Source organism: Pistacia vera, unplaced genomic scaffold (genome assembly GCF_008641045.1).
Source record: "Pistacia vera cultivar Batoury unplaced genomic scaffold, PisVer_v2 Contig93, whole genome shotgun sequence".
In the NCBI taxonomy this organism is placed as follows: Eukaryota; Viridiplantae; Streptophyta; class Magnoliopsida; order Sapindales; family Anacardiaceae; genus Pistacia; species Pistacia vera.
This window is the reverse complement of record NW_022196812.1, coordinates 1,124,849-1,152,711: the sequence shown is the minus strand read 5'-3', so window position 1 is coordinate 1,152,711 and position 27,863 is coordinate 1,124,849. Positions and strand designations below refer to the sequence as shown.

The 27,863-nt window shown below is 35.1% G+C and overlaps 4 protein-coding genes across 5 annotated transcripts; 2 read left to right on the top strand and 2 right to left on the bottom strand.

Annotated features, from left to right (window-relative positions):
- The first annotated feature begins 562 nt into the window (after positions 1-562).
- On the top strand, positions 563-3,625 carry LOC116120265 (sm-like protein LSM1B). Of its 2 annotated transcripts, none has more exons than XM_031406213.1 (5): positions 563-1,121; positions 1,873-1,941; positions 2,036-2,143; positions 2,246-2,308; positions 3,348-3,625. In XM_031406213.1, the coding sequence occupies exons 1-4, from the start codon at positions 1,061-1,063 to the stop codon at positions 2,302-2,304; spliced, it is 297 nt and encodes a 98-aa protein (XP_031262073.1). In that variant the 5' UTR covers positions 563-1,060; the 3' UTR covers positions 2,305-2,308; positions 3,348-3,625. The 2 variants fall into 2 exon arrangements, with proteins under 2 accessions (XP_031262073.1, XP_031262072.1); XM_031406212.1 differs by having other exon boundaries at positions 2,036-2,151.
- A 1,050-nt stretch (positions 3,626-4,675) lies between these two features.
- LOC116120376 (transmembrane protein 87A) lies at positions 4,676-8,229 on the top strand. The gene is made up of 5 exons (XM_031406326.1): positions 4,676-5,069; positions 5,971-6,889; positions 7,271-7,366; positions 7,471-7,607; positions 7,745-8,229. The coding sequence occupies exons 1-5, from the start codon at positions 4,861-4,863 to the stop codon at positions 7,917-7,919; spliced, it is 1,536 nt and encodes a 511-aa protein (XP_031262186.1). The 5' UTR covers positions 4,676-4,860; the 3' UTR covers positions 7,920-8,229.
- A 2,209-nt stretch (positions 8,230-10,438) lies between these two features.
- LOC116120295 (exocyst complex component EXO70A1-like) lies at positions 10,439-12,972 on the bottom strand. The gene is given in 2 exon segments (XM_031406252.1): positions 10,439-11,964; positions 11,966-12,972. Coding segments are annotated over 2 exon segments (1,800 nt in total). The 5' UTR covers positions 12,607-12,972; the 3' UTR covers positions 10,439-10,805.
- A 10,814-nt stretch (positions 12,973-23,786) lies between these two features.
- LOC116120335 (pollen receptor-like kinase 3) lies at positions 23,787-26,145 on the bottom strand. The gene is made up of 2 exons (XM_031406291.1): positions 24,732-26,145; positions 23,787-24,536 (listed from the first exon to the last, which is right to left on the bottom strand). The coding sequence occupies exons 1-2, from the start codon at positions 26,143-26,145 to the stop codon at positions 23,890-23,892; spliced, it is 2,061 nt and encodes a 686-aa protein (XP_031262151.1). The 3' UTR covers positions 23,787-23,889.
- Between the last annotated feature and the right edge of the window lie 1,718 nt (positions 26,146-27,863).

The following is a 27,863-nucleotide window of genomic DNA, read 5'->3' as shown; positions in this document are numbered from 1 at the left end:
CTAATACATTGTAATTAAATGATTAGTTATTGTCATAATTTTAATAAATTAAAGCAAGATGAATATTAGCTTCGAAGGAGAAAGTCTTATCACTAAAATTATTTCAATTAGCTATAAATATTAATTTTTGTAGCTATAAATATATATTTACTACAACTTTCCTTTCTATAGCTAATTTTTGTAGCTATATGTCTATAATGTTATAGTGGGATGACTACTAAAAAATATAGAGTAATGTTACCTTTATACCACTCTTTACACCGTTTTTATTACATCAAGATGTGGTATATGTCATATCCACATAAATTTTTAATTATTTTAAGTTTTTAATATTATAATAAAATTATTATTAATAAAATGATTATGGTATAATCAAAATATTGTAAAGGTTGGTGTAAACGGTAAAGATAACATTACTCAAAAAATCCGTTAATTTCAAGAGCCCAATTAATTATTGGGGGTATAGCAAGCTGGCCCGTAAGGCCGGTCACCAAAAAAAAAAAAAAAAAAATCTTATATTAATAAATATCAGGGTTTAATGTGAAGAATATTGGTTATAAAATGTTGCTAAATTTTCTTCTTAAAACTGTTCAAAGTGATATTGCCCACAAAAGCCAAACAAGTTTCCCATTTTACCAGTAAAATTTCCCCCAAAATTTCCCTCAGTTTCGCTCTCTTCCGGACTGATTGGATCTCACATCCTCATTCTTCAATCCGGAAGAGACCCCATAAAATTAATAAAAAATCCTGCAACAGAAATCCAATTCTAGGGTTTTTGGTTCCTTCAAATTGACTAAAGTTTGAAGCTTTCTTGATAGATTAAGCTTATTTCATCATTTAGGGATATCGGTTCGTCTTAAGTTCGAATTTAAGGGTCTTTTTTCGATCGAATTATGGGGAAAACGAACTTTCTTAGACAAAGTTGAAACGTTTAGGGTTCTGTGTTTGTTCACTGAGAGCGCTTTTGGGCAGCCAATGCAATTTTTGGATCGTAGTTTTGGAAAATTTTCGGTCGTTTTTGAGATACCGGGAATAAAATTAAAGCTCACTGAAGAAATCAATGTCTTGGGCAGGCCCAGATGATGTTTATCTCTCTACTTCTCTTGCCAGTTACTTAGACAGTAAGCTCTCTCATAAAGTCTCAGCTTTTGAGGTTTTTAAATTCTTAAATTTGCTATGCTCTTTGATTATCTGAGTTTTGATTGATTTTGTATGCTTACTATCATCTGGGTTTGTGTTTATTTCAGTTTTATGGTTTATGTTTCAAAATTGGGCTATTATTTAGACATTATTTGTGTTCAAGCCTCTCTTCACATTCGTATACATCCTTTTTTTCCCCTTTTTTTTTTTGGGGTGCAATTATTGAATTTTGAGGGAATTCTTATAAGAATTGATTAGTTTTTGTAGCCCACATCAACTTTTGGTTACTTGGAATGTCATGTTCAATCTTGAAACATCATTTAACATGCATGTGTGATTGGTAGATGTTTTCATTTTGGCGCTGTAATGGGCTCCGTGCCATATCCAGGCCAGTCTATGCAACAAGTTTTCGATCTTCTGCACTTAGAGTTATCTGGGTTATTACTTCTTTGTGGAATATGTGATTGTGAAAAGCAATTTGGCTTGAAATTGCTTATACTATGGCATGTTTAGTTCCTTTTGGAGGTAATGTGTAAACAAGGGTAACTTTATAGCTTATGGATTGGTTAAGGTCTTTTGGTTTGTGATTAAAGAGATGTGGCAAGCTGTGTTAATTTGATTGGTGATTGCTGTTAGCTTATGTGTATAGTTGTTTACAATAATTGTGGGATGGAGTGCTTTTGTTTTTTTGGCTAGTTGTTTGGGGTCCTTACACTAGTTTTTATGCTGCAGAGAAACTACTTGTATTGCTTCGTGATGGTCGAAAACTTATGGGTACACTTTGTTCATTTGATCAATTTGGTATGGTTTTCTCTTTTCAAATTCGTGTTATATTTTAGATTGTCACATGCTAATACATATCAATGTCTGATAATTATATATTTATTTTGTGCAGCCAATGCCGTTCTTGAGAGTGCATGTGATAGAGTTATTGTTGGTGACCTTTACTGCGACATCCCATTAGGTCTATATGTGATCCGTGGGGAGAATGTTGTTTTAATTGGTGAGCTGGTATGACTTCTTGTTGGTTTGTTTGATTTCTATGAATATTCTCTTTAGGGTGCACTTTCTTGTATCCTCATAAGATTTGCATTTGATACTTTAGGACTTGGAGAGGGAGGAGCTTCCTCCACACATGACTCGCGTTTCAGTTGCAGAAATTAGAAGGGTAAGCATTATAATTATTTTATTCACTTATTTCCTTAACAAAAAATTTGCTGTCTGTTGACTATGAGATGAATGACCTCATCTCACTCGGTGGTCATCAATTCTCCTTTCTTAACATAGTTACCTTGCTTAGAATATTCGTTGCTAGTGATAGATTAGACCACATTCAATGAATTGCAGTCACAACTGTTAGTTTGAGAGTTGACATCAACAACAATGTGTGACATGTTATTGTACAAAATTAGACAGCTGAAGATCCTGCCCCTAAGTCTGTCCTTATGTGAGTTCTTATAGAATATACTTTTATGAAATCCTGTTAGGATCCAACATTGGAAGAGAAAGGGCTGGGCATGTGGGTTATAAAGGCTTGGGCACCTTCCCTTGGCAAGCCGGTTTTCCAAGGAGAGTTATATCTAAGCCTATGAAAGACTCATTGCCCAGCCCAATTGTTTGAGTTGTTGGAGTGGCTTCCTATCAATTGGTGTCAAGGCATGATCCCGCGCCTACGTGGCTGCGCATGCGTGATAGGCTGACCTGTGGTAGGCTAACCTTGGGCCTGGGTTGCTCCCGAAGAAGGGCGGATCGGCCCGAAGTAAGGGGTTCGCGAAGTTACCCAAGGGGTTAAAAGGCCAATGTGGACATCAGTCGCGGAAGCGTGATGGAATGTTAGGATCCCACATTGGAAGGGAAAAGGGTGGGCATGTGGGTTATAAAGGTTTTGGCATCCTCCCTTGGCAAGCCGATTTTTCAAAGAGAGTTTTACTCAAGCCCATGAAAGACCCATTGCCCAGGCCAATTGTTTTGAGTTGTTGGAGTGGGTTCCTATCAAATCCACTAGAGTGAAACATTGATGACACCATATACTTATAACCGTGGTGATAATGAAGAGATGGTAGTGTTTAGGTTGACAAATTTACTGAAGTCTTTGCTTATACTTGCGGCCTTATATTACATATATCTGAGATTCAAATACTGCAGATTCCCAATTGTGTGGATTTAACATATACTTTATGATTTGCCTGTGTTGTAACATTTTTCAGGCACAAAAAGCAGAGAGGGAGGCATCAGATCTCAAAGGTACAATGAGGAAAAGAATGGAGTTCCTGGATTTGGACTAGCATGTTGGCTTCCTGCACCTGATGTTCCGCGAATATTAGGCGGTTGGCGGCGCAGGAGAATCCATTGACAGTGGATATTAACTCTCTCAAATCTTTGAACAATTTTCTAGAAGAATGCCTGTTTTATGATTTGTCATTTACTCTGTAGTACTGATATTGTTGGTTGATATATATCAAATCGGTTTCTCTTTTCTGTTATAATGTTCTCCTCTCCTTCCAAAAGAAATGCTAGGAAGAAAAACTTTCACTTTAGTCTTATTTGTGAAGAGATTCCAATCAAACAATTTTTAGTTTAAAAAAGATAAAAAAGAAAATTTTGTTTCTTACTCTTCTCTTTCCTGATAGAACAATGGAAGTGTATTTAGATCATGAAACAAATATTCCCATAGGTGAAGGTTCTGAAACATTACCTCTGTCTAAGATAGAATCAAAGGTTTTCTTCTTGAAAACTATTGATGTTGATGCAAAGTCTTATGTGGAACGGGTTTAATACTTCGTTCATACATACATCAAATCAAATATGCATTTATTTCAAAATAATGTGTATCTGAAGTATGAGTGGATGAACTTTTAGAAGAAAGGGTACGTCTATTCTATCCAAGGCTTTTTTGGATATTTGGAAATCGGGTTCTATGTAATTGGAGTTTGGAGATGTAAGAACTATGCATAAAACTTCTGGACAGTACCTAGTTGGTCAGCGCAAATATACCCCAGCACCAGCAGCCCTTGAAACGGACCCTGCGTTTTACCTACGCATCAGCAGAAATGAAAGCTTAAACGTTTACTCATTGAACTCAATCACTCACTTTTTTCTACGATTCCATCAAAACATAGGCTGGCCTTCAAAAGTTTCAAAGAAGGTTCATAATAAATTTTAGAAGGGATCTCTAACTATTTCTAAATTTTTTAAGAAGATTTTTACATGCTGTTAAGTAAATGTAAACACCAATTTTAAGTCATAGTTTAGTGCTGCCTTTTTTTATTTTTATTTTTTATTTTATGATGAACGGGATGTCCAGGCCGGTTTATGAACCTATTAATAATATAATAGGTTCATACCCATTACAAAATATTAGATAAAGAAATTCTAATGAAAATTTTTCCTTAAAAATTTTCTGCAAAATTCATGGCAACTCTGAATTTTCAAAATGTTAAAGACCCCAAGAGTTAGGAAAATAACAATGACACCCGTGAAGTTAAGAAACGTGGGCCACATCGCGACAGCTGTTGTTTACCAAGGAAACACTCAAACACAGCAGAGACAGTAAAACCTCCCTGAATCCGTGGTACACTGTTTAAGTCTCTCAACAAACTCTTAGACTTACTTCCAAAATCTTACCTCACACTCTTTCACTTTTGACTCTCAAACAAGATCTCAACTCTCCTCTTTTTGACACTCGACAGCAGCAGATCCAGAAGAACTCACCCACACACCATGTTTATGAAGCTATGCAGCTTGGTTTTGCTTCTGAGTTCGTTTTTCTATCTGGGTACTGTTGAAGCTTCGGTCCATGAGTATGAAGAAGAGAAATTTGTGAGTAAAGGTAATGCCTTTGTGGTGCATGGAGGCAGTGAAGGGATTTACTCTTCTGTCTCTGATGATACTTCCAATGAGAAGGCTAATAATGGAGACGCTTATATACGGTAATGATTCCCATTTCTTTTTCTTTTAAATCTTGGCGGTTTAGTATGTGGATTTATGGGCTTTTGGTGAATGATTTATTGGTTTTTGTTGATTTTAGTGGATGAAGTGGTGTGATAAGTTGTTAAATTTTGTGCTTTTATGTGTGGTTTGTGCTGCTGATGATTTTGTTAGGACTTGCTGAGGTTTGATAAGAATCTGAAATTGAGATTGTCTCATTGGCGAAAATTTGAAGTAAAGATGGGAACAATGGACTAAAACTAAGAAGTTCGCTGGCTAAGTTGTTTATTTTTCTTTTAAATTGATGGTCTATGAGTGGTGTTCCCCAAGTATTTCTAAGATTATAGTGTATAGAAGTGAAATAGTAGCATGACTAAATGTAGTTTTTATGTGTTTGTGGCCTGATTTGCTTAACCGTATCGTTCGAAGTGTGTTTTAATTTATGGCTAGTATCTGCAGGCACTGAGAGATATTTGTTAGCATATCCATGTCTTTGAAGTTGTTTGCTGTTTCAATTCGCATGGATATTAATGAGTAACATAACTACATCTGCATTTTCTTGATCTCTTGAGGAAGATAATCATTTTTGCATTTATGTAAGTGCAGGTTTCGTATTTTAAGTAGTCAGAATGAGCAGAGTATAAACTATAGCATTCATGAACTTAGTAGCAAGACCAGATAATTCATTATGCAATTAGAGAAAAAGATTAAATAAGTTCAATAGTTTCTAGTTTTTGACAATAAAGCTTCTAAGAACTTGAACTTGATACAAGATAAATTTTGTTTCTTTTTCATTTTTTTGATGGGGAATATTGTATATGATTTTTTGCTCTGTATTCAACATTAAATACTAAATACCAATTGTTCAATTGTTGATTTTCTTATATGGTAATTGGAAACTAGTTTTGAGAAAATTACATTTTGGAGATCAAAGGAAAATGCCAACATCAGCTCAGGGTTGATTCAAGCCCTTGTTTTCGAGGTGGAAGATAGAGAAGCAATTGGGGGTTCAGCCTATGGGGGCCAAAGAGCTGTCTGTTGCACAGCAGATCTAGCAAAGCTGGGTGTTTGCACACAGGGAGAAATCATTCACCGGCCTTCCACAAATGACCCCAGTTGGCCTCAGGTGTTTGGTGTCGCATTTCAAGTAGATGAGGAAGTTGCAACATTGCCCTCAAAATCAATACATATTACTAAAACTGGGATGTATAACTTATACTTCATTCACTGTGATTTGAATCTTAAAGATTTGGTCGTAGAGGGGAAAACGATATGGAAGAATCCTACTGGCTATTTGCCTGGCAGAATGGCACCACTAATGAATTTCTATGGGTACATGTCCCTTGGTTTTGTGATACTTGGATTATTCTGGTTCTCACAGTATGCCAGATTTTGGAGAGAAGTTCTTACCCTGCAGAACTGCATAACACTAGTTATAACACTGGGTATGTTTGAAATGGCTCTTTGGTATTTTGAGTATGCTGAATTCAACGAGACTGGGGTCAGGCCAACGGGGATCACTGTATGGGCAGTCACTTTTGGTGCTGTTAAACGTACAGTTGCACGCCTTATCATTCTTATGGTTTCCATGGGCTATGGTGTTGTGAGACCTACCTTAGGTGGTCTTACATCAAAGGTGATCATGCTTGGAGCAACCTTCTTCTTGGCATCTGAAGTGCTTGAATTGGTGGAAAATGTTGGTGCTGTCAGTGATCTCTCAGGAAAGGCAAGACTGTTTCTGGTTCTTCCTGTGGCAATCTTGGATGCTTTCTTCATTCTTTGGATATTTACTTCCCTCTCTGCAACTTTAAATAAACTTCAGGTACTTAAGTTCCATGCTCAAGGGTGTCCACTTCATTAGCAATCTTCCTTATAGTTTAATATGAGATTTCCTGTGTTGTTATTTAATAGTTATTAGCATGACATATAAATGAATGATATGATATTTGAAGTGGCACAGTATTTACAAGTCCATTTTCTATTTAATATGTTCAGGACCTGATGAGTAAATTTTGTTACCCTTTTTTTTATGTTTAGGCCATTTACAAGAGATTTAGGTTGGAAAAGCTTGGCTTCTTGTTATGCCAAATCCATTTCTACTTTTTTTCCTTTGGTGGTTGTGTATTTGGATAACTGTTAATGATATCTGAACTGTAAAAGAAGAGCAAAGTGATAATGTTCTCTCTCTGTTGTGATGTGACAGGCTAGACGAATGATGGTTAAGCTGGATATATACCGGAAGTTCACAAATGCTTTGGCAGTAACTGTCATTGTGTCTGTTGGTTGGATATGCTATGAGGTAATACAAATTATGGATTTATTTGGATCTGATTTTGTTATGTTACTCTGTGTTTTGCTTCAGATTTTCTCTTTATACATATTTGGCTAACTCTCTGATTGCAGCTCTATTTCAAGTCAAAAGATGTTTACAATGAGCTTTGGCAGAATGCCTGGATCGTCCCAGCCTTCTGGCAAGTCCTATCTTTCTCTCTCTTATGTGTCATCTGTGTTCTTTGGGCACCCTCTCAAAATTCGATGCGGTATGAAACCTTTCTCTTACCCCTATACTTCTTTGGGTACCCTCTCTTATGTGTCATCTATGCATTTTAGACAGTCCTAGAACTCGCTTTATGCCTCCTTAAATCTTAACCTGCTGCACCCTTATTTATCTTAACAGGTACGCTTATACCGAAGACTCAAACGAAGATTTTGAAAAGGATGAAACTAATTTGACTCTCATAAAACCTTCCCTAACGCCTTTGAAGGATGTTAGAAGTGCACCCGAACCTAGAATGGTTCAAAGCGACAATGGAACACTGAACAGTGATTTGGAAGAAGACAAGACAGAGTAAAGAAAATTCAGCCATGATGTAATATGGATTCAATTGTTTGATTCCTAAACTGTGTAGCCTTGTTATTGTTGTATAAACTTCCAACTCCCTACTGAATCGACACGTAGAATTTTAAATCCAGATGGGGATTATGACAAGCTGAAGTCCTCTGCAGGTCGGATTACAGCTTGGGTTAGTCTTTATTTCTTTTCTTCATCCGCTTATAAATCACCTTGTTTCTACCATGTTTAGTTTTTACATTTAGTTGTCAAGTTTTGAAGGAGACTACTGAGAATTGTTTTCTGTTTTACAATACAAGTATAGCTTGTTACCTGTTGTTTCTATTGTCGATGTTGTTTCTTTATATCTCCTCCAGAATGGTCTTATGGTAATCAGATTTGATGAGTTCTTTGAATATTCTTGTTGCATTTATATTCTAAACTACCCTAGGTGACTTTGACTTGGGCTGTACCCTAAGTAGTTGCAAAATCATTAATACACTGCGATTCTGACGATTGATCTTTACATATTCTATCACATCATTGAATCTTTCATTTAGGATAAGATTGAGACTCGATTTTGAGTACTTTGTGTGCCCACTTTGGACAATAAAAAATACTAAGAATTATATAGCATAATTCCATAACATTCTTTCACAATCCTTACAATCCTAATGTGGCAGTAGAGTTGTCATTATCACGTTAACTAACGATTTTGACTAAACATAAACGATCGTTCCTTAGAGACGAACGATCATTTATTCATTAAGAATGGTTGTTCTATTCATAAGGAATGATTATAATGAAACGAGTGTTCCTTCGTAAGGAACAATATTCCTTAACCAAAGAAACAATTATTCCTTATGAAAGAATGGTCGTTCGTGTTTAGTCAAAGTCATTTAGTGTTTTAGGTGTGATGAGAGCTGACGTGACAATTACCAATTTAGCTGTCATGTTGGGATTGTAAGAGAAGGTTGTGAGATTGGGTTATGGGTGTAGTATTACTCTTGGACAATAATAAAAGTTATTGAGATTGGAGGTGAAATAAGAGGTTAAATTGGCAAAGTACTGCCAAAAATATATATATAAACTGGAAAAAAAAAAAAAATGACAAGGTTATGACTTGCAGGTAAAAGTTTATGGTTGATTATCCACAAAAATCAATGTCTAAGAAAAAATGTAAGAAAGGAAGATATGGTCTTTGGAAATGTTTACCTTCCTGAACTCAACATCGATGTACCCTCCAGTTGGAAATTGTTCCTTGGTAAAAAGTGTGATCAGTTCATCAAAAAGTATGCAGGAATCTATTTATATATTTTTCCCAGTTGCTGTAGGCCACAAAGCAAAAAGTAACCCAAATGATCTTTTGCTTTTTATTTTTTTTGGCTTTTCATGTGCACAATCAATAAATGAGTACCCAATAATTATTAGACTCTCAACTAAAGATGGCAATTGGCATTGCTTTGATAATCACTTTGGTAATGGTGGACTGTTCCAGAATTAGGACCACTACAAACCAATATGATTAAGCCAACTAGATACAAAAACCCTCAATCATACTGATTGATAAGATAAATTATAAGATTATGATGTATATTTGAAATTAAATTTTTGGTTAGTTGTATGGATGATGTAATATCGCGTTATATACTTTTATCTGTTACTCAAGCAGCCTGGTGGATTTGGAGAACAATTCCCTATTTCCTTCATGTTTTAATCAATTTTGATGTCTTTGAGCCTGATTTAGGGTCAGGCTGTGCTTGGTTTACTGAGGGCAGGATGTGGTTGGTCAAATTGGAAGAAGAAAGGAAGAAAAAGTCCAAGCAGTCAATGGTTGAAATCAAACATTGAAGCTTTAAAACAACTCTTATAGAATGGACCATTGATGTTGATGTTATGTATGCAAGTGATTATTTAAGAAACCAGAGACTCAACAGAAGGGTTTCCAGGTAAACAACTGGGCATCTAATATGGCATAAAAATCTGTCTACATCCTCCATTTTTTGGAAACATTCATAAATTTGAACATATAAGTGAACTGCATATCAAAACATATGGAAGAACTGTTAAGACTAATATTCTCCGCTGCGGATTTACCGTTATTGGTGTCTATCAAGATCAATGCAATCAATTAATTTTTCCACAAGTTGGTTAGCTAAACCTCAGTTTCTTTAGGATTCTTCCTATTCCTAGACTTGTGGCTTGCATTATTTTCCTTGAATTACGCTCTAATCTAGGGAGACTCACAGACATCATGACTTTAAAGAAGAAACTTTTAAAGATCTTCAACAGGAAAAAGATCTATCACAAAGACGAATATTCAACGTTTTCTCATGTTGTGTTATTGACAAGAACTTTATAAAAGTAAACATAAACATCCCATAAACGGGTTATTTCCTTATCAAATATTAAGGAACTAAGAACTACCCTACAATGCTTAGTTCCTTCTAATCAAACACCAAGAAGCTGCAACACTTACTGACAACATATACATTTAACCAAGAACATGAATATAATATGGTTGAAAGAAATGCAGCGCTATTTAAAAGAAAAAAGAAAAATTTCTTCCTCATATCATAGATAGTAATAGAGAACACACTTGAAATTCAACAATAACCATATGAACAAATGGAAATAAAAAAATCTAAAATGTGGTAACAAAACAATTATAGCGCGTAAAATGCAGAAGCATTCAGGTTGAGGGACCTGGCTTTTTCTGGAGAGCTAAACCTTATCTTCCCAAAGAATTTGATGCGTTTTAACAGGTGGAAATTTAACCAACAAAGTTTAGAAGAATTGGAGAGCAGGCGGCAGCCCAGACTGACAAGCATCACATCACCCTAACACTCCAAAAAGAATATAAAGAATGTGTCCTAGATTCTAACGTGGCCAAACTCACTTCATTCCTTCACTGTGATCTCCTCCTTAAGTGCTGGGATACAGGGCACCCCTCGAAGAAATCCAAGACAGCATTCTCCAAGTCCTCGACAGAGTACTTGATGTAATTCTCTGGATGTTTTCCACTCTCTATATGGCTCCTGAACCTGCCAAGAAATGACCTATAAGCTGGTATCAACTTTTCGGATATAGATATCCTTAGCTCCTCCCTAAGCTGAGAATCCGGTACCAACCATACTGCTTGAGTCCTATGAACCTCCTCAAACATAGCATTGAAGGACTTGAACCTCTCTCTCAAAGCACTCTTTGAGACTCCTGATGAAAACCCCCCACTCACATGGAGACCCTCATCTCTCAAGCAATACAAAACCTTCACCCAAGTTGCTCTCTGGTAATTAGTCGCGGCCTGCCTCAACTTCCCAGTCATCTTCTTCAAATAATCATCACCAATCATTTCTCTCAATTCAGGTGAGCCTTTTATCTTTTGAACAATATAGTGAACATTGTTCATCATAAACAAATGTGCTAAAGATGTATCTTTGTAATGCTTGGATTTACCCTCCAAATTGAATTGCAAAATCACAATTATCCATATTAAATGAAGTGCCAATGGGGTCTTCCCCTCCAATTCAGAAAAATCCATATCCGGGGTCGTAGGATCACCCGAATATCTAGAACCAGTAGATGGTTTTGACACTATAAGCTCAATCAAAGTCTGCTTATAATCAGAAATCAAACTGATGTAATTCATCACATACCTAGTCAATGGATGAATAGTTCCTCCAGGCACTGGAACCCTTGATGGCTCCCTCAAAACAGCATTCTCAAACTCTGATAAAATCCCTCTTGCAGCCTCAGCCAATCTCGAAAGAATCTCAGCAGCCTGCACTCGAATCGAATCCGAAGATTTTGAATAAAAAACAACCTCTATATCAGGCAACAACTCCTCCAAAGCATCATGTAAATCCAATATCTTGAACAACTTCTCTGGTGATCTCCTGCTAATACTAATAGCCTCAGCAAAATTAAACAACTGAACAGCAGGCCCTTTCACTGTCTCCATAAAACAAGCATCATCAATAGATGTTCCAACCCTTTCAAAGATTTGCTCACACAACCTTTTCTCACTTCCAAACTACCATTCAAGTCTTTGAATATCTCCAATACTCAACTCCTAATCTCTTGAAACTTGCATCCACTGCTGACTTTCTCACGCTTCCATACACCTGAATACACTCTCTTAAATACCCTGCAGCAATCATTCTTTGAGCAATTGACTTAAGATCCTCAATGGTTTCCTCTGGTATCAGATCTATCTCCCTTATACAACTTGTTGACCTGTAACTAGATGAAGCAACAGTAGTACTTGACTCACTGTGCTTCAAAACATCATCTTGTTCTCGATCAAATTGATCATCTTGTTCTCGATCAAACTGATCATCTTGATCTTCAATTAGTACTTCACTATCAGTTCTTGAATAAGTGCAGGAACCGGGATCAGCTGAAAGAGACTCAACATCCAAAGCATTAATGTTAACAAGTAAAATATTTCTAAACTCATCTTCAAGTCTAGCCATGGCGATCTGAATAGCAGAGTTGACTTTCGTTTGAGCATCATCAGAGATACTTGTGGATGATATTGACCGTTGGATTTCATCCACAGCTTGTAAGTACCGATCCACTTCATATCTATCACCTTCAAAAATCATTTTCTCCCTTGCTTCTTCCGAGGCTGTTGAATCCCATCTCAGTATAATCTTCTCAGCTGATTCAAAACCTGTGTTTTCAACATAACTTTCTGGTGGTTCCATTGCTTTGGATCAAGTAAAAAAACAAACCCTTAAGCTATTTCTCTGGTGGGGTGTTGCAGAAACTTTGAATAAAGCTCCAAAAATCTAATCTTGATTATGTTTTCCTGGTGGGTGATGAAGAAAACTTGAGTAAAGCTAAAAAGATTAAAGTTTTTTTCAGGATCAGAAGAGGAAAGCAAAAATAAATAAAATTAAAAAAAACAAAAAAAGGTAAAAATAGTACTCAGAATCTTGAAAAGGTGGTGCTGAAGGAGAAGAAATATTGGGGTATGATTGATTTATGTATTCATGAAGGGTTAATGTATTGTTTTCATTTCGCAACTTTCTTTTTAATTTTTGTCTTTTTCTTGGTTTCTTAGTTCTGGGTTGGCTTGGTCAGGTCAGGTCTTAGTATGGCAGCTGTGGATATGTTGGATGGCTATGTATAAAATTTGACGGATGGGGGAGTTACTGTTAATGTGGAAATGGAGAAGCGAAAGGGACTTTTTTTGACTTTGAACAATCACTGTCTTTTGAGGGATGGATGGGTGGGCATGGCATCTTTTGTGGGATATTCTGCAGATTTTGAGTCCATTTCTCTGAAGATTGGCCCAAGTTTCAATGGGGGCAAGCATGGTTTGAGTCCAGAATGATTGGCATGTCTTCCAATTCTAACCATGATTGGGCCAGCCATGTTATTTTGTGCTAGTTCAATTTGGAATGATTTTGTTGTTAGGCTTTATTTGTAAAGTAAAATTTTTAACTTCCCAAGCTAAATTTTGGTAAGGGTGTTTAAAAAAAAAAATCAAAAAACAAAAACCGAACCGAACGAATAATCAAACTGTAACTAGACCAAATTTTCGGTTATCTGAAAAACCAGTTCGGTTTCAATTCAAAGAAAATAAAAAACCGAATTTTCGGTTTGGTTGCTGGTTTGGGAGAATATGGAAATCGGTCAACCGAAACAGGTTTTACTAACCAATTTATTATAAAAATATTAAATTAAAAAAAAACAGCTTTATTTTTAACCGAAAAACCGGTTTTCTCCTTAACCGGTTCGATTTCGATTCAAAAAAATTCTTGAACCGAAAAACCGGTTTGGTTAACCGGTTTTGAACACTCTTAAATTTTGATTTGGTAATTCCATATGATGATTTAGTCTGAAACGGGTAAAAAATTGATGGTTGATATATATAACTTGAGCTCTTAACTTCACATATAATTTGCGGAAAGTTTAGGCTCAAGCCGGAAATAATATTTCGTGATATGTTTGATGTAATATTCAAAGCTTGTTTCAGTATTAAAGTGCGAAAAAATTGAAACTTGACAAAGCAATATGGTAGGGAGGTACAAGGCTCATGGGTCATGAACTTATATTCTCGAAGAAGCAATGAATATATTTGGGAAATAAGTGTTGGTTTTTCTTTTTTCTTTTTTATGATTTAGGTCTAATATTATACGTTTTACGTTTTATAATACAATTCACCTTTGAATGGTTCAAGTGGTAAGACAAGTGCTAGGATTTGTGATTAAGGCGCATGGTGCATGTTTGAATCCCACTGGTTTTCTCCTTTAATCACCTACAGAGATTAGTCGAAGTACACGTAAACTAACTCAAACACCATGTTTACCTAAAAGCTTAACTTCAAGTGCAAAGTAAAGCATTTGTAAGTGATGGGTTTTTTTTTTTTTTTTTTTAATGATTTAGGTCAAATATTGTAAGTTTTATGTTTTATAATATAATCTATCATTGGATAGCTCAAGTGATAGGATAAATGTTAGGATGTATGTTGAAAGTACACGGTATTTAAATCATCCTAGCTTTCTCCTTTAGTTTGAATTAGTCAAAGTATACGCAAACCGACCCAATTACCGTGTGCACCCAAAAGCTTAACTTCGAGATCTTCCCATGATGAAAACAATATTTACTAATAAACTCAGATGCTTTTCTGCTAATCCCAGCCAAGCAACAGCTTAATGTGCTCTCTCTCTCTCTCTCTCTCTCTCTACCTTAATTCTAATTAACTTGATTATTATTACTGAGTCTGATTAGCGAATAATTAGCATATATTCCTGTTTACTCCTGCTGCCTCGTCCAGATAACAAACAGCTTAAATCTATCAACAATTATTATTAACTTCATTAATGAAGTCAACTAATCTATTGCCTAGTTGAGGACATGCACGTGCATGCATGCAAATGCACGTAATTTTCTAAACCTGGAGAATAATTTTTTGATTATCATAATGAAATGAAAGCATTCCTTTGTGTTTAAAGTTTAGGATTTACAGGAATCTTGATTACTTAACGACAATCTAGAGGAGAGAATATTAGTTTTATAGTAGGAGTTGCACGAGTGCCGTTGTTGCTGCAGAGAGTGTGATTTGAAAGAGAAAACTCAGGATTTTGGCTTTTTCTTGATCTGGGTTTCTGCCTTTCGGTATATGGCTGTCAATGATCTAGAATCTCCATCTCATGTGCTTTTTAAATCAATAATATTAGACGTATAAACAAATCTTATAAAAATTTCTATACAAATGAATGAAAAAATGAATATAAAAAGTCGAATTCATCATATTTATTCTTTTATTCATTTTCTATCACATCAGTTTGTATAAAATCTTGATAAAATTTGTTTGTACATCTAATATTACTCTTTTAAAATATACTTATTGGTTTAAACTAATAAATGTGCCAAATAAGACGTCTTGATTCAGCAAATAAAGTTATTAAATAAGTCAAATTAGTTTAACATATCCAAGCCCGTTTATTATGATACCAAAATCACGTTTGTTCAAGGCTCTAATAGGTTTGAACTCTGACGAACCCCTAACCATGTGGCTTTGATATGCCGAGCGTGAAGGAGAGTGCTACCTCTGGCCATATGGCTTTGATATAGGTTTGGACCCCAGTAAACTCTTTGCCTTGTACGTCGAGCATATGAGGAAGGGTGTTAGAAGTTATGTTTGTATAAGTGAACTAATTTCTATTTTGTTGTATTTCATCATAGAAAAAAATAGTAAATTTTTAAGTTTCGGGTCTTTAAATAGAGGTATTTGATGAAAATGAATCAGGTAAAATCTAAAAGGAAAACTGTCCAAACTAAACTTAGATTATTACAAACAATATATATTTAGTTTAATCCGAATTTTACAAAAATATAACAAATGATTTCAAATGAAATGCACTGTTTTGTTGAAATATAATAATTGCGTGTTCATGGGGCTCAAGGTTGTGATAAAGCATGGACGAGACCGCCATCACTGTCCTGGTTCAATGTGTAAGCATGGAACTCTGAGAAAATTTTATGAGAAATATATTTGATTATTTTATTAAGGGGGTTATTATTGGGCAGATCAATGGTGGGTTATTGTTGTATGCCAGGTTATTTGTATATTCATTCAATGAAATCTCCAGCTGTAGTGCGCTATGAAGTACAGAAAGGTTGACTAACTTAATGGTTTTTAATCTGTCAATGAGTTGGAGCTTGGAGAGTTTCAAAACTGCTCTCTAGTTGCCATCATAAACCATTTGATAATTTAGATCTTACAGGTTTTAGGCCAATAGGGATCATAAATGGTGTCCAATAGCTTGACCGTTTATCTTAAGGTAAAGAACACTTGCGTAAAGCCTAAAAGCAAATCCGTATTAAGTCAAATTTCCAAAATGTTCGACTTCTACTCGGTTGAACTTAGGATTTGACTGTTGACAACGTGAGCAGGCTTGCAATCTAATGGGATGTAATATGAATTGATTCGATAGTTGGCAGATGCAAGGTTTTAAAACTCGGCCCGAGGTGAGACTCGGCAAAGTGGCTAAGTCCCTAGTTGACCAATTGAATCAGTTTGACCGACAAGTCAAATCGGTAATGTTAGCATGTCCAAAAGTTTAAAATCTAACAAAAATACCCTTACAAATTACATATAAATCCCTATAAGTTTGAAATCCTACAAAAACACTCCAAATACTACCGTCAGCGTCAACAATCTAGGCCAAATAGGGCCTTGTCTTCGACGATGAAAACACTCTCCAATCACCATGAAAACACTCTCCTAAGCCTCCAAGCCAAAACCCATCTCAACCCTCCCCATTCACTCCGCCAATCGCATGAAATAGCCCGTTGTTTTGGCCGACCCATCTTTGCTTTTTCCAGTCAATTCACTCATCAGAAATCACTCCCTTCATCACCTTTGGACTCACCGCCTCTCCCTCTCCAAAACCCCCAATATAATTGTCACTGTATGTTCGTCAATCGTCATCCATAATTCTAGGGTTTAGGGTGAATAATTGAAAGTGATAGCCCGACCTAGTGAAGGCCTCGAGTCTCGATTCGATCGGTTAAACTAGTCGGGCCGGGCCGGGCCGAGTTTTAAAACCATGGTGTTGAGGTCCATAATTAAGTTGAAGAGTTGTTTGCATTCCACATTGCTAGTAAATGAGTTAGAAATTTGGTTTAGACTCGATATTTGACAATCACCCCAAGTCCCACAAAAAATTTCAAATTTATATATAAAATCCCACAAATCGTATTTCTTGTTGTTTAGCTATTTGAAAGCCAATACTAATGATTAAATTGCTTGCATGAAACCCAAAAGTAAATCCTGCCACGTACTTGAACCTAAAGTGGACGACAATATAGCTATAACTCACATATTTGACTATCATATAAATCTCACAAAAATTTTCAAAATTTATATATAACCTTTCATCCCATAAAACATTTTTATTATTATTTAGCCCTCCCAATTACAATTTCTTGGTTTCGCCACCCATCCTAAGAAGAAAGTTGGCAATACCCTATGGTAGATTCTAGATTCCATCAAAATTGAGAGTAAACCACTTGCTTTGTGGTTGGATGGCAAGACCTTATATTACTCAGAAGTCTTTTGTTCGACTCCCACCTGGTGGCTACCTACCACATATGTAACTTACCTGTCCATGGGACTTATAGATAGGGATGGGCACGGGTCGGGGACCATTGTCTCTGGCCCAGACCCGAAAGCCCAAGGGGATTCCCTGATCCCGAGTTGAAGCCCGTTTGGGGAATCCCCAAAAAAAAACTCTTTCCCCGAATTCCCCGTTTGGGATTTTTTTGTATCCTTAGTTTTATACTTTTATTATTCTTTTCTCCAAATTATATATACCAACAAAAAAAAAAAAATTAAATATATAATATACATATTAAACTTAAAGACCATATCATCAAAAAAAAAAAAAAAAATTAAATTAAATCTATAATGTACATATTAAATATAAAAACCATCATACTAAATTGATAATATATTACAGTATCAACTATTCACATCAGTACTTCAATAGATTCAATACATTACAATATCAACTATCAAGATTCAACAATGAACAGACAGCACCTAACATTCCATTTCCATGTGCAGCCCACAAACAACCTGTAGACAAATTTTATATTATTACAAACCTTAAAAAAATCTAAACCATGTTAAATTGCATACAATTAAAATATGGAGAAATAAATCTGTCATATATGAAATCCAAAACTTTTCACCAAAAGTATCCATATCATCAAAATTATTCCACTTCAATTTCCTCCTAAAGAAGTGAAAAATATAAATTAGAAATACAAGCGTTGGATCCGCCCCTGATTAATGATTATAATGAATCCAAATATCAAAATGATAATTATAATACGTTATACATACATATATAAATATATTATATATTAACAATATAATATTATGTATTATTGTATTAAGTAATAAGTATACATATATAATGTCTCTTTAATATATAATATAATGTATTATATATGATACATTATACATATATGATAATAAATTTTAAATAAATAACTACCATATATATTATAATAAATTCTAAATAAATAGCTATCACAATTCACAATATAACAAAGGCAATTATGTAATAAAATTGAAATAATGATTCAATGAGGGATAAAAAAAAAATTATAGTGATTTATTGATTCATTATAATCAATCAAAACAACAAATAATATATATATATTAACGTAAGATTATAGATAATAACATACTATGTATAAATTATAATGTACAACATATATATGTTATATACATTATACTTATATAGTATATATCATGTATAATGTATAATGTATACCATATATAATGTATAATGTATAATGTATACCATATATAATGTATAATGTTAAATGTATATCATATATAATGTCGAATGTGTAACTTTTGTTTCATAGCATAAACATATATATATATATATATATATATATATGATATTTAATCTAGTTTTATTTATTACCTATTTTTATATAGTTTCATAAAATACTTACACAATTATAATTTGTTATTGTATAATGTATAATTGATTTTCAAATATTAAAATTATTATAGGTATATGTGATTGATTTTCAATTATTAAAATTAATATATATATATACAGGCCGGGGACGAGGCGGCGCAACACTTATCCCTGCTCCGGCCCGTCCCCGAATTCTAGGGGGCAATCTCGGGCCTGATCCCGACCTGAAGCCCAAAAAATTTGGGGAGGGTTCCCGCGGGGCCGAGCTTTATGCCCATCCCTACTTATAGGGTATTAAATGGATCTCATAATTAGTTAAGGTGCGAGCAAACTGATTTGAACATTTCAATCACACAGAAGAAAAAAAAAAAAACACACTGTTTTATTTTTTTTTTTTCCTTCCAATGACCCAAGTTAAAAGCCACTATATTGAGCGTTATGTTGAGCTTCAATGCATACAATTTTTAGTCCTATAGATCATGTTTAATTTTGAAGCATTCACTACAGAATCTTGTACAACACAATCTTAGAGTAGTTAATATTGGAACCCTATCAATTAAAAAGAAAATCAATCGGCTAAAATTACAATTTATACATATACAAGTACTCTAACTTCTCCCCCAGATGCAAGGTTTTAAAACTCGGCCGAGGTGAGACTCGGCAAAGTGGCTAAGTCCTAGTTGACCAATGAATCAGTTTGACCGACAAGTCAAATCGGTAATGTTAGCATGTCCAAAAGTTTAAAATCTAACAAAATACCCTTACAATTACATATAAATCCCTATAAGTTTGAAATCCTACAAAAACACTCCAAATACTACCGTCAGCGTCAACAATCTAGGCCAAATAGGGCCTTGTCTTCGACGATGAAAACACTCTCCAATCACCATGAAAACACTCTCCTAAGCCTCCAAGCCAAAACCCATCTCAAACCTCCCCATTCATCGCCAATCGCATGAAATAGCCCGTTGTTTTGGCCGACCCATCTTTGCTTTTTCCAGTCAATTCACCATAGAAATCACCCCTTATCACCTTGGACTCACCGCCCTCCCTCTCCAAAACCCCCAATATAATTGTCACTGTATGTTCGTCAATCGTCATCCATAATTCTAGGGTTTAGGGTGAATAATTGAAAGTGATAGCCGACCTAGTGAAGGCCTCGAGTCTCGATTCGATCGGTTAAACTAGTCGGGCCGGGCCGGGCCGAGTTTTAAAACCATGGTGTTGAGGTCCATATATAAGTGAACTAATTTCTATTTTGTTGTATTTCATCATAGAAAAAAAAAAGTAAATTTTTAAGTTTCGAGTCTTTAAATAGAGGTATTTGATGAAAAAGAATCAGGTAAAATCTAAAAGGAAAACTGTCCAAACTAAACTTAGATTATTACAAACAATATATATTTAGTTTAATCCGAATTTTACAAAAATATAACAAATGATTTCAAATGAAATGCACTGTTTTGTTGAAATATAATAATTGCGTGTTCATGGGGCTCAAGGTTGCGATAAAGCATGGACGAGACCTTCATCACTGTCCTGGTTCAATGTGTAAGCATGGAACTCTGAGAAAATTTTATGAGAAATATATTTGATTATTTTATTAAGGGGGTTATTATTGGGCAGATCAATGGTGGGTTATTGTTGTATGCCAGGTTATTTGTATATTCATTCAATGAAATCTCCAGCTGTAGTGAGCTATATTGAAGTACAGAAAGGTTGACAAAATTAATTGTTTTTAATCTGTCAATGAGTTGGAGCTTGGAGAGTTTCAAAATCTGCTCTCTAGTTGCCATCATAAACCATTTGATAATTTAGATCTTACAGGTTTTAGGCCAATTGGGATCATAAATGGTATCCAATAGCTTGGCCGTTTATCTTAAGGTAAAGAACACTTGCGTGAAGCCTAAAAGCAAATCCGTATAAGTCAAATATCCAAAAAGTTCGACTTCTACTCAATTGAACTTAGGATTTGATTGTTGACAACGTGAGCAGGCTTGCAATCTGATGGGATGTAGTATGAAGTGATTCGATAGTTGGTATCAGAACGAACTTGAGACTCAATCGGGTGAGATACAAGGTTTTGAAACCCGGCCCGAGATGCTGGGCGGACCCAACCCCCGAGGAAATGTTTATATATTCACATTCATAAAAAACTTGTTATTAATATATATATATGTCACACTTATATTATATTAAAAGTTTAAAATTCTCTTCACTCTTTTTTACGTGTATATGTTTTTTTATGATTTTATCTTTAAAATTCTTTATTTTCTCATTCTCTCTTTCACTTTCTTTATGTTATTCATTCTAAAAAATTTTGAAGACTAAAATTATTGAAGCTTTCACTCATTAAGGTATCACAATTAGCTTCATTTTCTGTTTTCTCAGTTTTAAGTATGTGTATTGCTCATTTTATTTTAGTTTATTTTAATATTGAACCATGCTTATTTTTTGGAGGATTTTTATTTTAATTTAATGGAAAAATGCATAAATCTTGTGAGTTTGTTTTGTGTTTTGTATTTAAGAATGTTCCCGCTTTCCCAAATTAAACCTTAACTATATTTTACTGAACGTTATTCTTCACCCATCACTTTCCTACATTTCAAACGTCACCGTTTAACTGCTCAAAATTATTAAAGAAATTTGCGTTGTTAACTATGTTTATACTAATAAAATTTTCCTTTTTTTATTAATTCATATTAAAAGTCAAGACAACATTGACTTAATTTAATTTTTAATTGATTTTAGCTTAGGCTATGCTTGATCAAAGTCATGAAAATTTATATTATAATCTTTCAAAACAAAACAAAAAAAATTAAAAGACCAAAAAATAGGAGAAATAAGAAATTTGTGTAAAACATTTTTTGTGGATTGTAATTGTTGTAAATTCTTTTAATTATATTGGATTTAAGTAGATCATTAAATTCTCGTGGTCTTTTGCTCTCTTTAATTGAAGAGGTTTTTCCACGTAAAAATTTTCTTGTGTTTTCTCGTGAATTGAATGTTATTTTCAACATAATTTGCTCAAGGTTTTGCTTCTCATAGATTTATTCAAGTAGTAAAGTATTGTGTTGCTGCATTATTTTCTTTCAGATTATTGATATTATATTATTTCTTTTGCTTAAGGTTTGGTGATTTTTTTTTAAATTTTCACTAGTTATTTGAACAGCAATGGCAGAGCCACGGAGGCTCCCCCTCGACAAAAATCTTGGGTCCGCCATTGCCGAGGTGAGACCCGACAAAGTGGCTGGGTCTCAGGTTGACCAATTGAATCAGTTTGGCTGACAAGTCAAACCGGTAACGTTTGCGTGTCCAAATATTTGAAATCCAACAAAAACACCCTTGCAAATTACATGTAAGTCTCTATAAGTCTGAAATCCTACAAAAACACTCTAAACATCACCTCGTATTTCTTATTGTTTAGCTATTTGAAATCCAATACTAATGATTAAATAGCTTGCATGAAACCCAAAAGTAAATCCTGCCAAGTACTTGAACCTAAAGTGGACAACAATATAGGGCATGTTTGGCTTATTATTTCTGCCCATATTCTCAATCCTATTCTTCAAATAATGTTTGGCATATTATTCCAAAAATATTACCCTATATTTTAATTACTTTTAGACCCTATAAGGTTATAAATTTCATTAAATAACCCCTGAAAAAAAAAGTTTAAAAATTAGCAAAAACACCCCCACGATCCAAACTTGCCAGATTCCGGCAACTACCGTCGGTGGTGGCCAGAATCTGTACAACGGCGTACCTGCCAACTAGAAATGCCCAAACGTTCACCGATCTGGCCTTTTCCGGCCAGATCTGGCAGTCAACGACGGCCATATCTTTGGTCGTCGCTAACGGCCAAAGATGGCCATCGTTTTGGCCTTTTCCGGCCGTCGCAGCCACAACAGGCCGTAGATCTTGTCTTTTCCAGCCAGATCCGTGGTGGATCTAGCCGGAAAAGGCCATAACTACGCGTTACGACGCAGATCCGACCGATCTATGTCGTAACGCGATTTTCAGGCCAGATTCCGGCGGTGGTGGCCGGAATCTGGCACTGCAGGTGGTGGGGGTGTTTTTGTCATTTTATATATTATGGTATTTAATTAAATTAGCAAACTTAGGAGCTTTTTCATACATTTTTAAATTTTACCTCGTAATACTCCCCTATCCAACTACCCAATATTATTCCCAAAATCCTATCCAAAATAATAAACCAAACGCACCCATAGCTATAACTCACATATTTGACTATCATCTAAATCTCACAAAAATTTTCAAAATTTATATATAAAATTACCTTTCATCCCATAAAACATTTTTATTATTATTTGGCCCTCCCAATTACAATTTCTTGGTTTTGCCACCCATCCTAAAAAGAAAGTTGGCAATACCCTATGGTAGATTCCATCAAAATTGAGAGTAAACCATTTGCTTTGTGGTCGGATAACAAGACTTTATATTACTCAGAAGTCTTTTGTTCGACTCCCACCAAGTGGCTACCTACCACATATGTAACTTGCCTATCCATGGGACTTGTAGGGTATTAAATGAACCCCAAGACTAATTAAAATGCATGCAAACTAACGTGAACATTCCAATCACACAAAAAAAAAAAAAAACAAAAAAAAATTTAGATATTTGTTTTCCTTCCAAGACCCAAGTTAAAAGCCACTATATGAGCGTTGTTGAGCTTCAATGCATACAATTTTAGTCCTATAGATCATGTTTAATTTTGAAGCATCACTACAGAATCTTGTACAACACAATCTTAGAGTAGTTAATATTGGAACCCTATCAATTAAAAAGAAAATCAATCGGCTAAAATCAATTTATACATATACAAGTACTCTAACTTCTCCCTGAATCTTTTTTTTTTTTTTTTTCTTTCTTCTTTTTTTTTTTTTTTTTTTTCTTTTTTTTGGGGTGCAAAATTCTAACATTGCACCGAAATCCCCCTCTTCCCTTCATGAACACCATGAATTTCTTCAGAATTGTTTTGGATATGCCGATGAAAAAAAAATTATCTCTATTTTAACGCCCCATAATGTGATTATTAAAGCTGCCTGATTCATTTCTTTCCAGTTGATTTCCATGCTTTTGGCCTCCTCCCTCTGATTTTATTTTCTGTATTCTTCTTACTGCCTCTGTCATGTCTAAGCGCTTCTCGGGATCGCTTTCGGTGCAAGCTGAGCCAATGTGGAGAAGTTGTTCCATTTCATTAAGTGAATTAGTTGAACTTGCAATCTCTGGATCAAGCAATTCTGTTAACCTCCCTTCAGACGTCGCGGACGCCGCCCATTGTACCACATCTGTCCCTCCTTTACCATTGCTGAGATACTGAGATGGGAATTTCCCTGTCAGGATCTCAAGAATGACAACTCCTAGACAGTATACATCACATTTTGGTGACACTTTCCCTGCTGACACAACTTCCGGGGCCTTGTATGCGAACATCGCTTGTCCAAGATTTGCAGTATTAATCAAGGGGCTGAATCCATATTCTGAAACCAATGGTTCATTGTTAGGGCCTAGAAGGATGTTGCTTGATTTGAGATTTCCATGAGGCAAGTCGAGAGAAGATAGTTGAGCATGTATATAGCCCATCCCTCTTGCAATTCCTTGCACGATATTTAATCGAGCAGGCCAGTTGAGTTCATCATGTGACGGTCCACGATCACCTACAGAAATTTGTCAACGTTTTTCAGTATATTGCTCATATTGGACTTTTCACAAACAGTTTTGTTTTGAACCAAGCAAAGGTGTTTGATGTATTTTTTCTGCTTTTGATAACACTGAAATAAGAACATTTTGAATAAAGAATACATAAAAGGGAATGAAAAGAGCAAAGTTTAATAGAAGATTAGTTTCCTTACCATGCAACAGATAAAGCAAATTGCCTTTTGGAATGAATTCATACACCAAAAGTTTCTCGTCTTTCCTGTAAAGGTAAGCCAAAGGTGTCAAGACATTATAGTGTTTTAACATTCCAAGCTTTTTAATCTCTGCTTCAAATCCTTCTTTTCCCATGGCATTCATTTCTCTCATCCTCTTCACTACCACACTAACCCCATTAGCGATCAGCGCCTTGTAAGACGACCCCAATCCTCCATTTCCGAGCACTTCTGCAGCTGCCTTCATCAAATCAGGCAAACCAAATACACCCTTTTCATCATTCACCATCACTAGCTCCCCTACGCCGCCAGTCTTCACTTGACCACCATGACTGTTGCTCCTCGAGTGACCACCCGCTTTTCGACTTGATCCTGGCTTTCTGCTCAGTTCTAAGTCCTTTCTAGTTGACACAGAAACCTGGACCTCAACTGCCTGAACACTCCCAGTGTCCTTTTCAAGCACATCAAATTCCTTTTCTTTCCTCCTCCATTTCAGTATAAACACAACTGCAATTGAAATAAACATCACACTTAATGTAATTGCTGCAGCAACAATCTTTTTCTTGTCTTCCTTTCCATCAGGAGGCTCAGGACTACTCTTCATTGCCGACACGATTGGCTTCGAATTCTCTGTCTCCGGTGGCGGCGGCGATGTCTTCTCATTACTAGATTTCTTTTTACAATCCACTCCCAATTTTTTCCCACAAAGTCCTGCATTTCCTGAAAAAGAACTCGCATTGAATCTTGCCAAACTATGCGGAACCTCCCCTTTCAATTTATTATTCGATAGATCAAGCTGCGTCAAAGATGGTAGCTCAAATGATGGAATAGTCCCATCAAATTGATTGTTCTCAAGATGTAACTCAGCAATATGAGACAATTGAAACAACGATCCAGGAATATGGCCTGTAAAGTTATTATCTGAAAGCCAAACTTTTCTCAATCCATCCATTTTATCAAAATAATCCCTTGATATCTCACCCGAAAACTGGTTCATCGACAAGTAAATCGCCCGCAAATTACTTAAACGATCAAATGCCGGTAACTCACCAGAGAAGGAATTGTTAACAAGACTAATAGTACGAAGATCAGGAAGCTCAACCAAGGCATCAATATCAATCTTGCCTCCCAATCCCAAATTATTAATCTGAATACCCGTGACACTGCCCTCAAAACAAGCTACGCCCTTCCATTGCTCTCCTGGCCCATTACACGGCGGGTTGTCTTGCCGCCAGGATTTAAGTCCATGTGCGTTTGTGAAGGAATCCTTGAGCCTCAACAACGCGTCGGATTCCGGCTTCGAAAACGCAACTCTAAACGATGTGATCATGAAGATTAATGAAAAGAGAAGAAAGATTGATGGCCGGAGAAGCCAGTGCAGTAATGCCACGGCCATTTCCCAGCCGGATTCTTGAGGCCTAAAGGGCAGTTTTTAGACAATGTGTAGAACTATTTTCACTGCAAAAAAATTGTGGGTATTTGTTAATCACCTCCATTTTAGGTTATTCTTGAGATATGATCTGTTAAGCTCTTTTGTTCATGGCGGGTTCATTTTTGGTGAGAGCAACACAGCCTTAGAAATTTTAGAGAGAGAGTTGTAAAAGCTTTGAAATGGTCAGCTTCAGGAAACCGTTAAAACCGTTGCTATTTTTGACGGTTTTACCCTTGTAAGAGTTGGGGTGTGTGCGCTTTGGAGGAGGGATTTTGTGAAATGTTAAGGGTATTTCAAGTCAAGTGAGAATGTTGTCTAGTTAAAAGAGATTGGATCCGGTATTAATGTATTAATTAATTAATTAATCCAGCTAAAAAACTAATTAATTGATAAATCAAATATTAAATTACCAACAGATCGTATCAAACTCAAAATAAAACTTAAATAATAACGAAATAAAATAAAATAGTGATACATAACATATTAACAAAATAGTTTTAATTATAACTACAAAAAAAAAAAAATGATTTTATAAAACTTTTAAATAATTAAATTAAAATTTATTAATGAATACAGTAACGTCTTCAAATTAAGTTAAAATTTTAAGTTATTATTTTTGTGACACTTCTACGGTTAGCTATATACAATTTGGACAATGGCCCATTCGGCCCATGGGCCTAAGATACCACAAACTATATTAATCCATCATAATTTGGATTCATGGCGGTGTGGGAGCTTCTAAATTGAAATCGGGTCAAATTCAACCCAGAGAAAGACCAATCGGGTCAAAGTCAATTGAGTAAACTAGGAATTTTATCCTTAATAAACTAGGAATTAATCAATTAATTAAAATAAATGTTAACATCAAATTAAATATTTAATTATATCTTTATGAATAATATAACTAATATTATTAAATAAAAATTATAAAATTCTATGTAATAAATAAGACTAAGTCTTGTATTAATAGATGATTAGATTAGTAACAAATTAAAACTATAGACTAAAAAATTGTTGTTATTATGACAGTGATTTAAATATGCTATAATTTGAAATTACCACAAATTAAGAAGCAAAATGTAATATTAATTAATACTTAATTTAATTTTTAGTATAAACTGATTAATGGTTAATTTCGTGTTATTATTTAGGGGTGTTCAAAAGAACTGGTTGGAACCGGTACCGGCAGGTACCCTGAGTTTGGTTCCGATTCCTACCCAGAATCAGTCGTCAATGGGTAGGTTTCGGTTCCAAATTTTTGGAACCGTTACTGTGCGATTCTGGTTCCGGTTCTTATAGTTAAGAACCGGAACCGGAATCAGGAACCAGAAACCGAGACTAATATAAAATAAAATTAAAGATTAGAGGGGTTAATAAAAACATTTGTAGAAAAAGTAACGTGAATACATTTATATTTATATTTCATAATATTTAAAGTAAGTTGGTTTGACTTTTGAGAATCTACCTTTACAAAGTAATGGAGTTTGTAATTTTGAATTTATAATTTGTAATTTTATTTTTGTTAACAAGTGTCAGGTGGGGGGGTATTTGTAAGTTTTTAAGGGTTTTTTGGCCATTTTAAAAACTTTTGGGGGGTCATGTAATTTTACAAGGTACCCAGAATCGGAACCAGAACCGTTGTTGCAGGTTCTGGTTCTGGGCACCTAGGAACCGGAACCGTT

What these genes read in the sequence shown, in the direction of transcription:
- LOC116120265 (XM_031406212.1), top strand. Translation starts at nt 1,061, where the DNA reads ATGTCTTGGGCAGGCCCAGATGATGTTTATCTCTCTACTTCTCTTGCC. An exon ending in TTGTTCATTTGATCAATTTG is followed by an intron (nt 1,942 to 2,035) that starts GTATGGTTTTCT and finishes TATTTTGTGCAG; the next exon opens with CCAATGCCGTTCTTGAGAGT. An exon ending in TTGTTTTAATTGGTGAGCTG is followed by an intron (nt 2,152 to 2,245) that starts GTATGACTTCTT and finishes TTGATACTTTAG; the next exon opens with GACTTGGAGAGGGAGGAGCT.
- LOC116120376 (XM_031406326.1), top strand. Translation starts at nt 4,861, where the DNA reads ATGTTTATGAAGCTATGCAGCTTGGTTTTGCTTCTGAGTTCGTTTTTC. An exon ending in AATGGAGACGCTTATATACG is followed by an intron (nt 5,070 to 5,970) that starts GTAATGATTCCC and finishes ATTGGAAACTAG; the next exon opens with TTTTGAGAAAATTACATTTT. An exon ending in CCCTCTCAAAATTCGATGCG is followed by an intron (nt 7,608 to 7,744) that starts GTATGAAACCTT and finishes TTATCTTAACAG; the next exon opens with GTACGCTTATACCGAAGACT.
- LOC116120335 (XM_031406291.1), bottom strand. Translation starts at nt 26,145, where the DNA reads ATGGCCGTGGCATTACTGCACTGGCTTCTCCGGCCATCAATCTTTCTT. An exon ending in TTTGCTTTATCTGTTGCATG is followed by an intron (nt 24,537 to 24,731) that starts GTAAGGAAACTA and finishes AAATTTCTGTAG; the next exon opens with GTGATCGTGGACCGTCACAT.